The sequence below is a fragment of the Phyllostomus hastatus genome, unplaced genomic scaffold, assembly GCF_019186645.2.
Source record: "Phyllostomus hastatus isolate PE091 unplaced genomic scaffold, TTU_PhHast_1.1 phas_contig_495, whole genome shotgun sequence".
In the NCBI taxonomy this organism is placed as follows: domain Eukaryota; kingdom Metazoa; phylum Chordata; class Mammalia; order Chiroptera; family Phyllostomidae; genus Phyllostomus; species Phyllostomus hastatus.
Genome location: NW_025333895.1, coordinates 9,957,279 through 9,971,434, shown reverse-complemented (window position 1 = coordinate 9,971,434; position 14,156 = coordinate 9,957,279). Strand labels below are relative to the sequence as shown.

At 65.3% G+C, this 14,156-nt stretch overlaps 1 protein-coding gene across 5 annotated transcripts in view; it reads right to left on the bottom strand.

The window, feature by feature from the left end:
• Positions 1–14,156, bottom strand: part of EHMT1 (euchromatic histone lysine methyltransferase 1) — a 93,505-nt gene that overhangs the window by 45,094 nt on the left and 34,255 nt on the right. For all 5 annotated transcript variants that reach the window (XM_045846147.1, XM_045846150.1, XM_045846149.1 and 2 more), the window contains exons 2-4: positions 11,450–11,516; positions 6,249–6,811; positions 1,628–1,808 (exon numbers count right to left, since the gene is read on the bottom strand). In XM_045846147.1, the coding sequence (XP_045702103.1) occupies positions 1,628–1,808; positions 6,249–6,811; positions 11,450–11,516 (811 nt within the window). The remainder of the gene's footprint in view (positions 1–1,627; positions 1,809–6,248; positions 6,812–11,449; positions 11,517–14,156) is intronic.

Genomic DNA, 14,156 nt, shown 5'->3' with positions numbered 1-14,156 from the left:
CGCCGCCCAGCAGTCCGAGCACAAAAGGCCGTGGCTCCACAGGGCTGTGCTGGGCACCCGGCTGAACTGTCCGAGATGAACGACGCTGAGCCCAAGAGGCCCAGGAGCTGGGGACAGAAGGACTGGCTGATCCCGTCTCCTGCTGCTCTGCCCCCAAGGGCGCACTGAGGCAGTAACCCCATCCAGGACTGGGCGGGGAGGGCAGAAGGGCAGGGCCCCTGGCCACGGGGCAATCCTGGGACCACATGACAACCCGCCACACTCGAAAGTAAGCAGACGGGCCCTGACCACTCATCCCTTAACCCAGTGTGAGGCTGCAGGTTCGACCCCAGCCCAAGGGCGTGTGACCCCAGGGCCGGGGGCTGGAGCAGGGGCAGTCCTTCCTCCCCGCAGAGCCAGTGGGCCCGTCGGGGGGGACAGAGCAAGACCCGCCTGGGGGCAGTCAGGTGGGCAGGTGTCCGCAGGCGCTGATGCCCCCTGACCCCGGTGGGATGAGAGCAGAAGCTCCAGGTCCTTCCTCCCGAGGCCGGCACTGGCCACCCTACAGGACACAGGCTCTGTGGCTAGGGGATCACGGCAGGAGAAACAGCTGCCACACCCTGAGAACTGAGCCCCTCGGCCACGCTGCAGGACCTACGCCTGACCCAGGGGAGAGCAGCACCCCGCACAGGAGTCCTACAGTGACTGGGACCCCGGCTCTGCTGGGAAGGGCGTTATCAGGCACCGCTGCACACGGCACCACAGGAGGTGAGCATCCTTGTCCCCAGGGACGCCACCCTGTCACTTCTAAGGGACAACGCTGCCGCGTTTAGTGGTGAAAGGGGCTGCTGTCCGCAGCTCCACTCCTGTTTCAGAGACAAAGCGGGAGGAGGCGCACAGCTGCGAACAGGTGGTGACACGGGACCTCACGGAGAGACACGAGGCCAGACCCCTGCCTCTGCGCTGGAGGTCTGGCACCCCTCACACGTGGAAAGTGGCTCAGCGTCGATGAGCAGGCACAGGCCTGCGACCACTGACCCTCCCCAGGCTGCCCTTCCTGCAGACGGCCCCCGGCAGCCCCATCACGGGACTGACCTGGCCCCCATCCGCCAGCCTGCACCCCACGTGCACGAGGGCCTCACACAAAGGGCCTCTCTGCACCGAAGGGTGTTGCCCATCCACAGCTTTGTCCCAGGGGCTGGGGAGGATGCCCCTGACCCACTCCAGGTGTGCCCGCCAGCACCCTGCCGTGGAGCCATGGGGGCCGCCCACGGGAAGCGGGGTCTGCAGAGCTGGGATCCAACCCCCGCTCCCCACAGCCTCCACGCGCAGGTCTCCCAGTGCACATGGCGGACTCCCAGCCCGCGGGTCCCACCCGACAGCGAGACCGGGGAGTAAGACTTAGTGGCGAAAACCACCTCCACGCGAGACTGACGACTAGCAAACCAGGTGGGCAACCCAGGTGGGCAACCCAGGTCAGGGAGGGCGCTCAGCTCGGGGGCCCGACCTGGCTTGGCAGGAGGCCAGGCGACGGGGGCCCTGCCGGCTCCAGCGTCACTGACCCAGGGCCCACCTGCGTCCGCCGTCAGACGCGGCCCTAGCTCGGCAGGGTGCACGCGCTCGGCCCCACCGGCCGCCAGGCTCTCACCTGTCTGTGATTTGGTGGTGGCCACGTAGCACTGGTTCTGAGGTAGCGACTGGTGGAGGGGGGGGAAGGGGGGCAGCAGCTGCTGCCGTCCGAAGTCAGGCGCGTGTCTGCCGAGCTCCCCGGCCGGCTCCTCGTGCTCTCGAGCCTCCCGGGCGTCTCTGGGCTCCTTGCCGGCTGCGTGCTTCAGAACAGAGCGCGTCAGTGCCTGCGCCGGCGGTCCCTGCCGCAGGGCGCCCGGGCCAGCTCCTCCCCGCGACCCCTCCGCCGCGACGGGCACTGCGTGAGGCGGGAGGGGGTGGCGCTGGGCTCCTGGGGAGACACCGACCGGTCTGCACCTCCAGCTGAGGCCAGAGTTTCCTTCTTCAGGGGGAAGAGAAGGGGCAGCAGTGATCGCACACGGCAAAACCCAAAGTGACTCCCTGGGCCCCGACCCGAGAAGAGCCGCCGGACCGACGCAGGCGGCGAGCTGCCCTCCCACCGGGCTGCACGGACCGGGCTGCACCAACCGCGCTGCCCCCGGCGACGCACTGCATGGCGGAGAGCCCGTCTCGGCGCCCAGTCTGTCGAGCCCCTGAACCCGTCCTCACCCTCTGCTGTCCCAGCTCTGGCCGCCTGTGACACCCCTCTGTGTCCAGCCCGGGCCCTGCCGTCGTCCCACGGTGCCAACCCCACCGGCTCCAGGTCGCCCACCGCCCCGTGCACACGGCAGGGGCGCTAAACCGGGCAGGCGCGAGCTCCCTCCGACACACGGTACTGAGAAAACTGGACGTCCACACGCCAGAGCGCGGGTCGGGCCCTTACGTCCCAGTGGACACAGAAAGTGACCGAGAAAGGGCCAGACCTAAACACACGGCCCGTTGAAGGAAACCTGCGGGGCACCATGGCGTCGGGCGCGACAGAGACTTCTTGAGCGTGGCAGCAGGGGCACGGGCGGCAGCAGAGCAGAGATGACGCAGCCTCTCCTGCACCGCAGACGCCCATCTGCGCGGCCACGGGCACGAACGGCAGAGCAGATGGGGCAGCCCAAGGGGTGGGGGACAGCACTCGTCAGTCACACGTCTGATCGGGATCTGATGCCCAGAACACGGGAGAACCGTACGACTGGACAACAGAACAAGTGACCAGGTTTACAAGCAGGCGCACCAACCGCTGTGGCTCGGGGGGTGGGGCGTCGCCCCCACACTGGAAGGCTGGGGGCCAGGTGTCTGGCTGGCGGAGGCTAGCGATCCATGTTTCTCTGCCTGCCTGCCTGTCTCCCTCCCTTCCCTTCTCTCTAAAAATAGGTAAGTAAAATCTTAAAAAAAACAAAACAAAACAGTAAAAGGCAACAGCCCTGGCTGGGTTGCTCAGTTGGTTAGAGCGCTGTCCTGATGCACCAAGGTTGCAGGTTCGATCCCCAGTCAGGGTAACACACAGACATCAACCAACCATGAGTGAGTAAGTGGAACAATAAACCAATGCCTGTGTGTCTCTCTCTGTCTAAAAAACAACAACAACAGCAGCAAAAAACACAATAAAAAAATGGGCGAAGCATCTGAATAAGTGCTTCTCCAAAGACACCCAGCTGGCCAGCCAGCGCACGAAAAGGCACTGACCGTCACCAGTGCCCAGGAGCAGGGGAGTCAGAGCCACATCAGGACAACGCCTCGCACCCACTGACCCACCTGTGACCAGGGACCCTCAGGACACTGCCTGTCGCACCTCGAGTGAAACCCGCTCCCAGAGACACAGGACGAGGGGACGTGGGGACAGTGGCGCCCGGGTGCATGGGGCACAGGCAGCGGTGCGGCTGCTGCGCAGACAGCGAGGAAGGCCCCCGACGCCAAGCCCGAGTGGCCGCGTGACCCAGCAGAACCCCAGTCCCGGGTCGACACCGCCAACGATGGAGACCAGGAGTCCCAGAGACTCGCTGCATTCAGCGAGTGGCCGCGTCCCTGGCGGGCGGGTGGGTGGGCGGGCGTCCGAGGGGCAGGTGAGCCACACACCTGTCCACAGGACAGAGCACCACTTGGCCTTACACAGGAAGGACTTGTGACTCCTGCCCCGACCCAGACGACGGGTGAGGACGCTGTGCCGAGGGAAGGCAGCCAGTCACAGAAGGAGGGTCCCGTGGGGCCCCGCTCACACGCGGTCCCTGGAGGGGGCAGACCCACAGAGACAGGGAGTCCACGGTGGGGCCAGGGCTGGGGGAGGGGTGGCAGCGGGTGCCTGACGGGGGCGGAGCGTCTGTGCGGGAAGACGGACTGTCCGGGAGAGGACAGTGGTGGTCCCACAACTGCGGGACTGCACCTGACGTCGCAGAGCCGGACACTGGAACTGGGGAAGACGGTGCGTTCCGTGTCAGACGCGTTTTACTGGCTCTTTTCAAGGCCTCCCCATCTCCCAGGGTCACCCTGCCAGCTGTGGCGGCGACGAGCTGGGAGGGACCCTGGGGCTGCAGCGTGGTCCCCGGAGCGCCCTCCATCTCCCACACCCAATGCAGCCACACCCTCAGCCCCCGCCCTCCCGCCCTTGGGCCAGCGAGCGCCATTCCGGTGGGGCTGGCCTGCGCTGCGTGACACTCCCCATGCCGGCGTCTCGTGCAGTCGCGTGCCCCACAGCTGCGGGCGCTGGCGGACGAGTGCAGAACACGGCCCAGACACAGGCGTGGGCGGGAGCAACAGCAAAACCCGAGAGGAAACAGCCACCTGAGAGCGAGCTCCTCAGGGACAAAAACCCATTCTTTAAGGTGTACTTTTTTAAAATCTAAAAATAATAATAATAATAAAAAACCAAGATTCTAGATTTGTCAGGGCTGCACTGTGTGACAGAGCTGAATAGGTGAGAGAGACGAGAACTGCCGCCCCCCGAGGCCGCCTGGGTGGGTCCTGGGCACCCACCACGCCCTGGCCTCTCCCCAGGAGCGCACCTGCCGCCCACCTGCCGTGTGCCTGCCTCCAGGCTGCAGGGAGCTGGCACACCCCGCCCAGGACGGAGGCACCCAAACCGACAGTCCGGCCCTTGCTGCTGCACCCCAGTGCCCCGGCTGCCCGCTCCCTGGCTCACGGGCTGCAGGCCGGGCTGACCGGGGGATGAGCCCTCCCAGCAGAGACGGCGCCTCCTCACACACGACCCAGCTGCGCTGAACTCGGAGAACAGCCAAGAGCTCCAAGAACAGGGCCACTCGCGCCCCGGAGCCTGGAGGAGCCCGGCGGGCACACGGGTGGCAGGATGGGATGCCGCTCGGAGGGAGAAGCCCCTGGAACGAGGAGGCCACGGGGACGGACACCATGGCCTGGGCGGGGCCCGTGGGAGCAGAGTCCTGTGCGCTAGGGATCCCACACGCCTGGTTTTGCAGCTTCCTGGGATCCGTGAGGCCACAGTACTAAAAAGCCTGTTAGTGTGGCAGGTACAGGACAGCACTGCCAAAGGAGGAGACACAGGTGAGGGCAGCAGGCTGGCTGAGGCGAGGCCCACCCAGGAGGAGGCAGGGCCCGCCCAGCTACTCTGGAAGAGCGCAGATCAGGGGGAGCCCCGGGCTGCAGGGGCAGCTCACCAGGCCGGCCGTGCAGCGCCACGGCACCTCCCCCCAGCAACAAGGTAACGGAAGCACTGGCAGAACTCAGGCAACACAAAATCCAGGAGACCGGTGCGCACACTGCTCAGGTGAACGGCCCCCCAGGAGGGGCCGAGTTCCAACAAAACTCCCGCGTGAGGCACAGGACTTGTGACAGAGATGGCGGAGAACCGCAGCGAACGTCACTTAAGGGGTGAGACAACACGAGAACACCCACCGTTTGTTGTTCATTAGAAGAGCTACCTGGAAACACGGAGTACGAAGACAGTGCCTGCCGAAATTAAGAGTGTCAACAGATGGAGTGACCAGCAAAAATGTCACAGCTGGACCCTGGGGAGGGGCCATTGGAAGAGACACGAGACCCACGTCACGAAGGAGCCAGGCACAAACCACGCTCCTGGCTCGGGAGAGACGCACCACCAGACCCGCAGGGCCCACGGGGAGAGCTGCCGAGAGGCAGTGCGGGCGGCCTGCGCACCCCAGAGGTCGGACGGCGTCCGAACGCACACTGGCGGTGCCCGGGACGGGAGAGCCCGGGGACAGGAGAGCGCCGAGCACAAGCCCAAACCCACGGCCCCGGGAGCGCAGACGCGACCCCGCAGATGCGCAGAGAGAAGGCGCAGCAGGCATGGCCCAGGGCACACGGGACAGTGGGGGCTGCGCTCGGCCCCGCCCCTGAGTTGGGGGCTTGGGACAAGGAGGGAGGCTGAGACCTGTCCTCGGTGGGGTCCCTCGTCCCCTCCCTCTGGGACACGGTGGATCTGACACACTTCCTGTGGTGGGCGTGGGGCTGGAGGGCGGCCCCCGGGCCCAGAGCAGGAGCGGCATCCGTGAGGCGCCGGCTCGTGGGCAACAGGCACCCACAGGAGAGCAGGGCAGCGTGCAGGCTGCCGGCCCCATGGCCCCTCCAGCTGCGGGCAGCATGTCCCAGGCTCCCCGGCCTGCGGACGACGGCTGCTCTGCGCCGGCCCCACTCCCTTCCGCACGGGCGCCTGCCTGCCGTGGTGGCAGCCGCAGGGAAGACAGAGGAAATGGCACACCAGAATGCACAACGGGGCGCATTACCAGGCCCAGGGTGGACTTCGGCATGGTCTTCCGAGCCCTGTGAACCTTGACATCGGCACTGGGGGCCACGGGCTTCTTGTCCTCCAGGTCTCTGCTCCCTTCCCCGGGCCGGGCTGGCGCGATGGCGGCTGGCATCTGGGAGAGCATGCTGGGAGTCCGTCCTCTGCCGGCCGCAGCCGGCAGGGTCTTTGCGGCATGCCCGGGGAGGGAGGGCACCAGGGTGCTGGGGCCCCGTGGAGCTGGCTCCTGTGGGGCCGGCTTGCTCAGGAAGTAGCCGTTGCTCCCGACGACGGCCGTCTGTGTGGGGTCGTCGGCTGGGACGTGGTGGTTCTGCTTCCCGGCTTCAGTGTCTCTTTCTGAAACCCCGTTCTCTGCGACCCGGGTCAGTGTGTTGGGACCTTCCTGCGGGCTGGCTTTCGTGTGCTCCTGTGTGTGCACGGTTGCGCCGGCGTGCCTGCTGGCGTCACTCCTCTCTGAGGACCCGTTGGTAGCCCCGTCTGCGGCCACATGGGCCCCTCCTCCCGGCTTCTCCGCTGAGCCTTCATCAGCAGCCATGGAGATCTCTGTAACAGAGGAGAAGTGTCAGCGGCTGCCGCCTACCCGCGCAACCCCACCTGCGCCACCCCACCTGAGCCAGGGCAGCAGCTCCTCGGGGGGGTCGACACTGTCTAAGGGAAAGTCGGCGTGCCGAGTGCAGACAGTTCGGTTCCAACAGGCCGAGTGTGGAGCGACTCGGACGTGAACTCTGGAAGTTAGCTGAGGACGCGTGGGGAAGACCAGCCAAATCCTGAGAAGAAAAGCCTGCCAGCCTGCCGGCCACCTATCCACCCCGCGTGTGCGGTGTGGGTGAGGCCTGCGGTCCTGCCTGCAGGGACCAGTCTCAGGCCGGCAGCACCGGTCGTGCTGCCCAGAAGAGTCCGAGACACACGGCACAGGCTCGTGCGCCCCAGGAGCTGGGGAGCCGGGCCAAGGGACCCCGAGCAGGACTCGGGCAGAGAACAGGCTTCGGGCGCAGTTTCTCAACTGCGGGCTTGACCCTAGAAAGTGCACCCTGTCAGCCAGGGCGCCTCTCCGGCCTGCTCCCCACCAGGGCTCCGTCTCCGCCACAACGCCGATGGGCGCCCGGGACCGGCCGTGAGTCTGTGCACGTCCCAGCAGAAGACCCTCCGGGCACCTGCCCTGGCAAGTGGGCGAACGCAGACCACCCCGGACAACTGCATCGCTGGATGCAGAAAGAGCCTCCGTCAAGACCACAGGCCACCTCTCCCTGTCCCCCCGTTCTTACGGGGTGGTCGCCTACCGCTGGGCCCCCGAACCCTGGGCCTTGAGAGCGGGGCTCTGTGCACATGCGCACGGCTGCACCCTGCACAGACACAAGCCTGCGCAGAAGGCGAGTGTGAGGGACACAGACCGCACGAGAAAGCAGGCGTCCATTTCCTTTAAAACGCTCAGCCAGGCAGAACCGGTGGAGACTGAACTCGGAGAAGGCAACGCACCACAGTGTGCGGCAAACGTGCCTGTTCAGAGACTGTGAACGCACCCACCTCAAGACCAGAAATACCTGAGGCACCGTGGGCACCCCCGGCGTCCACACAGAGTGAGGTGACGGAGGAGGAAGGCATGGGGCGAGGACAGGAGGGAGGCAGACTGCCCTGCACCTCCCAGTCAGTCCCTTGTAACAGCCCCGTCCACTAGTGGTGGAAACACGGGCACCCCACCGCGCCCGAGGCCGTGCTTTCTGCGCCAGCGTGAGCAAGCGTGTACATATGAGGAAAAGTAAGACACTATTCAAAAGGGAGGGAACGTTTTAAAAGGATATACAATTTTTTAAGACCTTTTGTTTATTTTTTAGAGAGGAGAAAGGAGGAAGAAAGAGAGGGAGAGAAACATCAATGTGTGGTTGCCTCTCGCACGCCCCCTGCTGGGAACCTGGCCTGCAGCCCAGCCATGTGCCCTTAGTGGGAATCAAACCGGTGACCCTTTGGTTCGAAGGCCAGCACTCAGTCCACTGAGCCACATCAGCTGGAGCAGGGATATACACTTTTAACCAAGACCTCTGGTGGGGAAAGCCTCTGGTCTCAAGGCCTCTGGTGACTTTACTCAAGGCCTCTGTGGAGAAGAGAACTTTAATTAAGTCATCTCAAGACCTTCAATGGGCAACAAAATACCAAGACGTCACCTCAAATGGTAAATCTAGAAACTCAGTGAGGCTGCATCCACAGTGCAGTGAACTGAGGAACACCATGACCTCGTTCCAAAAGTCACAGAACAAGACATCTTCACAAACCACAAAGTAACTCGCAGAGCAGAGCAGTGGAGGACCGGGTGGGCGGGCTGCCTGCAGCCCAGGCAGCCTTGACGCCCCAGCTGGGCCCCTAGGGGCAGCCCACACACCTGCTGATCCACTCGCACGCTTCAGTTTGAGGAATCCGACCTCGACGGTCGGAGAACCTGGTCCCCACAAGGGCGGATGCAGGGAGACAGCAGTGTGGCCCAGAGGAGCTCAGGGACAGAAGAGAGGGGAGCGCGCTCACACAGGGTGGCTGGCGGAGCAGGAAGCGGCCATCTGGTCTCAATCCTGGGTCCTGACACAGAGCTCCTTACACCCGTCACACTTCCTGGGTGACGGGAGTGTCCTTTGTTCTAATCAGGTGGCTGGGGGGGGAGGGCTCCCGGGAGGGAGCAGTCCCAGTCCCTAGAAACAGCAAGCACACCGTGGGCAGAGCTGGGCACCACAGCCCGAACCCACGCCCGGGGAGCGGAGAGGAGCTGGGGGCTGAGCGAGGAGCGCGGCACGCCCGCGGGGAGCCTCCGGAAAACCCCCAACTGCAGGCTGTATGCCCAGGAGGGGCCTCGCCGGGGAACCCTTGCGACCCTGCACCCTCCCCCACACCCAGCCCACGCATCTCTGCCACCTGCTGCTCCCGAGCCGCGTCCTGCACCATGCCCCCCCAGCTCACAGTCCGTCAAGTGCTGCCCAGAGTCCAGTGGGTGCCCTAGAAAATCACCCGGTCTGAGAGGGGCTGAGGGCAGCCTCCCATCTGCAGCTGGCCGGCATGTGGGCACCCGGCCCCTCTGCGTGGGATGGCCGTCTGAGGCGGGTCGGGTCAGTCCATGGGGCTGAGCCCGTAGCACCTGGGGTCCATGCCACCTGCGGGAAGACAGTGCCGGAGCAGAGCTGCACGGAGGACGCCTGCCGGCGCCAGAGCGCAGGCGCTGCCCGGCACGGGATGTGCTGCGACAGGGGAGAGTGGCTCCCCGCACTCGAGCAGGCCAGCTGTCAGCCCTCACAGCTGCGCTCACACGCCACAGGACTCTGCACTTCCGGTCAGGGCATCGGCCGGGGGAGACACGGAGCGAGGAGCGCTCTGCTCAGGAAGCAGAAGTGACACCTTCCCCAGCAACGCGAGCACCTGGAAGCAGCCACGAGGACCAGCGACCGATGCTGCAGAGAGGCACTGTGAGCGTGAGCCTCGGGGCAGACCTCTCCGCACCTCACAGGAGAGTCAACTCAAAACCAAAAAGAGCCCCGGCTGCTGTGGCTCAGTGGACTGAGTGCCAGCCTGTGAACCAGAAGGTCGCCAGTTCGATTCCCAGTCAGGGCACAGGCCTGGGCTGCAGGCCAGGTCCCCAGTAGGGGGCGTGTGGGAGGCAACCACACATCGATGTTTCCCTCCCTGTCTCCTGTCTCTTTCCCCCTTCCACTCTCTAAAACCAAGTAAATTCAAGCTTAAAAGAAAGCCAACACAAAGACCCCCAGGACCTTGAGCCAGGCTGCGTGCCTCACACTTGACACCGGAAGCACAAAACTCCCTGAAGGAAGACTAAGGCGTGGCCTTAACCAGCATCCAACGCTTCTCAAAACTCAGGCAGCCAACACACGGTGAGAAAGCACAACTCCCTCCCCCACCGACGGCAGAGACAGACAGACAGACGGACGACAAGGAAGAGTGTGGAGAAGGGGGGCCCCGGCCACAGCCGCAGGGCGCACTGAGTGGGCACACGTTCCGGAAACACTTCTCACACGGCCGCCAGGCGCTGGCCCTGGGCAGCCCCACGGCACTCGCGCCGGGGAAACGAAGAGCCCGTCCAGTGAAAGCCCCGCGGCCCCTCGGCAGCACGGGGCCGCGGGAGGCAGCCTGCGCCTCTCCTCCGCAGGGCACAGGGAAACACACACGCTTGAAGAAGCCATGGCTGCAAGATGTTTTTGTCAGACGTTTTCCAAATTTGATGGAGATGATAAAATAAGCGAACAAAGAAGCTTCAAGAACTCCCAGCAAGGTAAGCACCAACACACAAGACCACAGCATGACTGCCGAACTGCCGACAGCGGTGCGGAGTGGTTGGAGCCGTCCAAGGCCACGGGGCAGCGAGGGGCCAGAACAACGGGCTCCCGGTCAAACCCCACGGGAGCCAGGATGCAACCTGCAGCAGACACCAGTGCGCCTGGAGCCCTGCGGCCCACACGACACCTGCAAACACTCCCAGAGCAGTGGTTTCCTTCTCGGACGTCACGCCAGAAGCACGGGAACCAGAGAAAAGCGGACGAGGTGGACGTCAGAACCAGGAACGTCTCGCTGTGCAGAGCACCTGCAAGGGTGAAGGACAAGCCTCGGGGCGGGAGGAGGTGCCTGCCAATCACACATCCGGCGAGGGGCCTGCGTCTACAACCCAACTCGGGGGCCCGTGTCAAAGACAGGCAAACGACTTGAGCAGACGTCTCCGGGGAGAAGACCTGCTCGAGGCCCACGAGCCCGTGGAAGGATGCTCAGCGTCCAGGGAGCCGCCGGGCAGGCCAAGCAGGAGGCGGTCAAGGACAGGAGCCGCAGGTGCTGGCCGGAGGGAACCGTGGTCCCCGCCAGGCTGGAGAGAGGGCAGACGTGCGGCCCCTGCCAAGGAGGCCGCCCGGGCCTGGAGCCCGCGGAGGCAGGAAGGCGGTGCCTGCAGCACGCCTGGAGCACCTCGTAGGAAGGCCAGGAGCGGCCAGGGAGCGCACGCTTCCCGAGCCCCGAGTTCATCTCGTCCAGCGCGGCGTGGCGTGGCTGGGAGCATGATGCTGAGCCCCAGCCTAGAGCAAGCGCCCAGGTCTGCGGCCGAGTGGGCACTCGGCAGGGCTGGGCGGCCTCGCTCTCCCGCGTGGCCCTGAAGTCTCTGCTGTTCTCTCCACACAGGGAGGGGCGCTGGCAGGAGCCACGGCTTACCTTCCTCTCCCAGCAGCTCGGTCTTCATGCCGCAGTCTGGCTTCGGCTCCCCCTTCGCGGGCACCGCCTGCCGAAGACAAAGATCGTCAGCCGGGGAGGCTATGCGACTCTCCGACTCCGGCGTGGCCCCCCGAGGTGAGCCCCCTCCCCCGCCCCCCCCACAACCAAACGAGAGTGGTACGGGGAGACCAGGCGGCTCCAGGGGAGGCAGCGGGACGCCGGCCCAGGGAAGCGCGTGCTGGGATCGGGCTCCGAGAAGGGCAGCCCGCACACTGCTCACACAAGGGGACCTTGCTGCCGCTTCAACGGGGCTGTAAGTGCTATGAATTCCCACAGGATGCCTTCTGCTGCCGACAAGGCACAGAGCTAAGTATGCGGCAGCCGAATGAACGGGGCCTTTTCAAGGAGGCCAAGGCCAAGGCCTTGGTCAAGACCAAGGCAGGAAAAGCCTCGGAGCGAGCGAGGGGCCCCACACAGCGCCCCGCCCAGACAGCCTCCAGATCACCCGATCCAGAGGAGCAGCTGCTGTGCGAAGGGGAAGGCCGAGGTGTCACCGCCAACCCTGCGGGCGAGGGGCTGAGCAGGGTGCAGACGGGCCTGGTGCTGGGCGGGGCCCACGCGCAGGGGGGCAGGAGGACGGGAAACCTCCCCAGCTCCGATGTGCTCTGTGGGCTGAAGGTGCACGCACCTCCAGAGAGCATGCGTGGTTTTGTCACCTGCCCAGAAGGGCCAGTGCCTACCGGGTCAGAATGGGACCAGGCAAGGGCTGAAATGAAGTTGGAACCTGTGGCCCAGCCTGCAGCAGAACCCCGCTCTGGCCCGGCCAAGCCACCAGGGCTGCCGCGGAGGCCTCAGCCCCGCGGGCTCTCGGCCTCGACCAAGGCCACAGAAGTCCTCCCCATACTAAGGGGGCGGGGGCGGCTGGTCCGAGCCCCTGATTTGCAGGAGGGGCCTACACGGACACCAGGAGGAGGGTGGAGGCGGTGGGAAACCTCGTGGGAAACTGCCAGCCAAGGCGGCATGCACGGTGGAAGCTCTGCCCACAGCCAGGGCCCCGAAGCAAGGTCCCAGATGAGGGCTGACTGGGGTGGGGAGGGGCAGGGGGACAAGATGAGTTTAGGAGGTTGTGCTGTGCCCTTGAGGTGGTGCTCAAACCTGGCAAGGCCGTCACGAGGACACAGAGAAGCCGAGAGGGGCACCCGCTTGCCAGTCTGGGACTCTGGGTGTCAGAACGACCAAGGGCAGGAATGGACTGATGACCCACTGGCAAAACAGGGCCCATGTCCGCAGCGGGGTGAAACGAGTGAGTGGGTGTTGAGACGCAACGCCAACGACCCGTGAAGATAGAGGACACCGGGGCTCCGTCTCCACGGAAACTCCGGGTGGGAGGCCGTGGGAAGCCCAAACACGGTCTCAAAGCATCTTCTCGACGGAGAAGCGAACAGCAGCACCACGACGTGCGGAAGCCTGGTGGCACCGTCTGAACCCGGGACAGCCGCGGGCAAGGCACTGCCGACACACCGCTCCCGGGGCAGTTCTGCCACCAGCGCACAACCCGGACCCCACTGTGAGGGGCCTTCCGGAAAACCACTGGCCTGCCCTCCAAGGAGCCCCCCGGTGTGAGGAGAGGACAGGGGAACGGCTGGAAAGGCGATGATCTGCTGGGTCAGACGGCCGCCTCCGTGGGGGGAGCCCTGCTTGCACCAGGACGCCGTGTTCACGCAGGGGATGTGCCCCCCCGTCCACAGCAGGAGCGAGGCAGCGGGGTCTGCACCTGACCTCTGAGGAGTTCAGGGGAGAGGGGCTGTGTGTGTGCATGTGTGCGTGCTTGTGTGTGGGCACGCATGTTTATGTGCGTGCACCTGTGTGCACGTGTGCCACTCAAAGACGGCATCCCTCTTCACCCACAGGCAGCCACGCCCCCCGTGCCCGTCCCTGTGGAACAGGGAGCTCCCTGCAGTCTGACACACGGCCCCGAGCTCCAGCCCCCCCGCCGGAGCGCAGACGCTTGGGGAGACCTGTCAGTGAGGTCAGGGTCTCGTGCGTGCCTTTCTGTTACGTGACTGTCGTCCTGACCCCAGCAGCACCTGCACCGGCTCACCTGCAAGGTGGGGCGCCTCCCACACAGGCAAAGAGCCCCAGGCCCGGAGGCTCAGCCCCCAGGTGCCGCCCCGCCGGTCTGCACGCTGCTGCTTCCCACTGTTTCCCTTTGCTCCCGGAGAGCAGCGGCCGGTGGCCGTGACCGCAGCAGCTCTGACGTCCCCCTCGGGGACTGCCGGCATCACAGACAGAGAAGGGCCAGCACACGCTAGACAACGTGCATCGGAACTATTCAACGACAAGCCCGGGAGAGGATGTAAGGAGTCTTCCCAGTTCACACTTTGAGGAGCTGGAAGAACCAACCAGGACCACGTGCGTGCCGGCTCTGCTGGCCCTGGGCTCACAGCCCCGCACAGAGGAGGTCGGAGACCCGAGCCCAGCTTGGGGTCGGCCCGCCTCCTCCAGGCCAGCTGTCCTTCAGCCACCACTCCGGCCCTCCCCTGGGTCACAAGCAGCAGTGACCTCGGGGGCTCCCCACCCACCACAGGCGCTCAAGGCTACTGAGGACAGAGCAGCCTGTGGCACCTCGCAGCCCAGCCGGTCAGTCGTGGGCACGAGGCTGGGGCTAAGGAAGCAGCTCGCACCGTCTGCAGTGAACACACGCAGC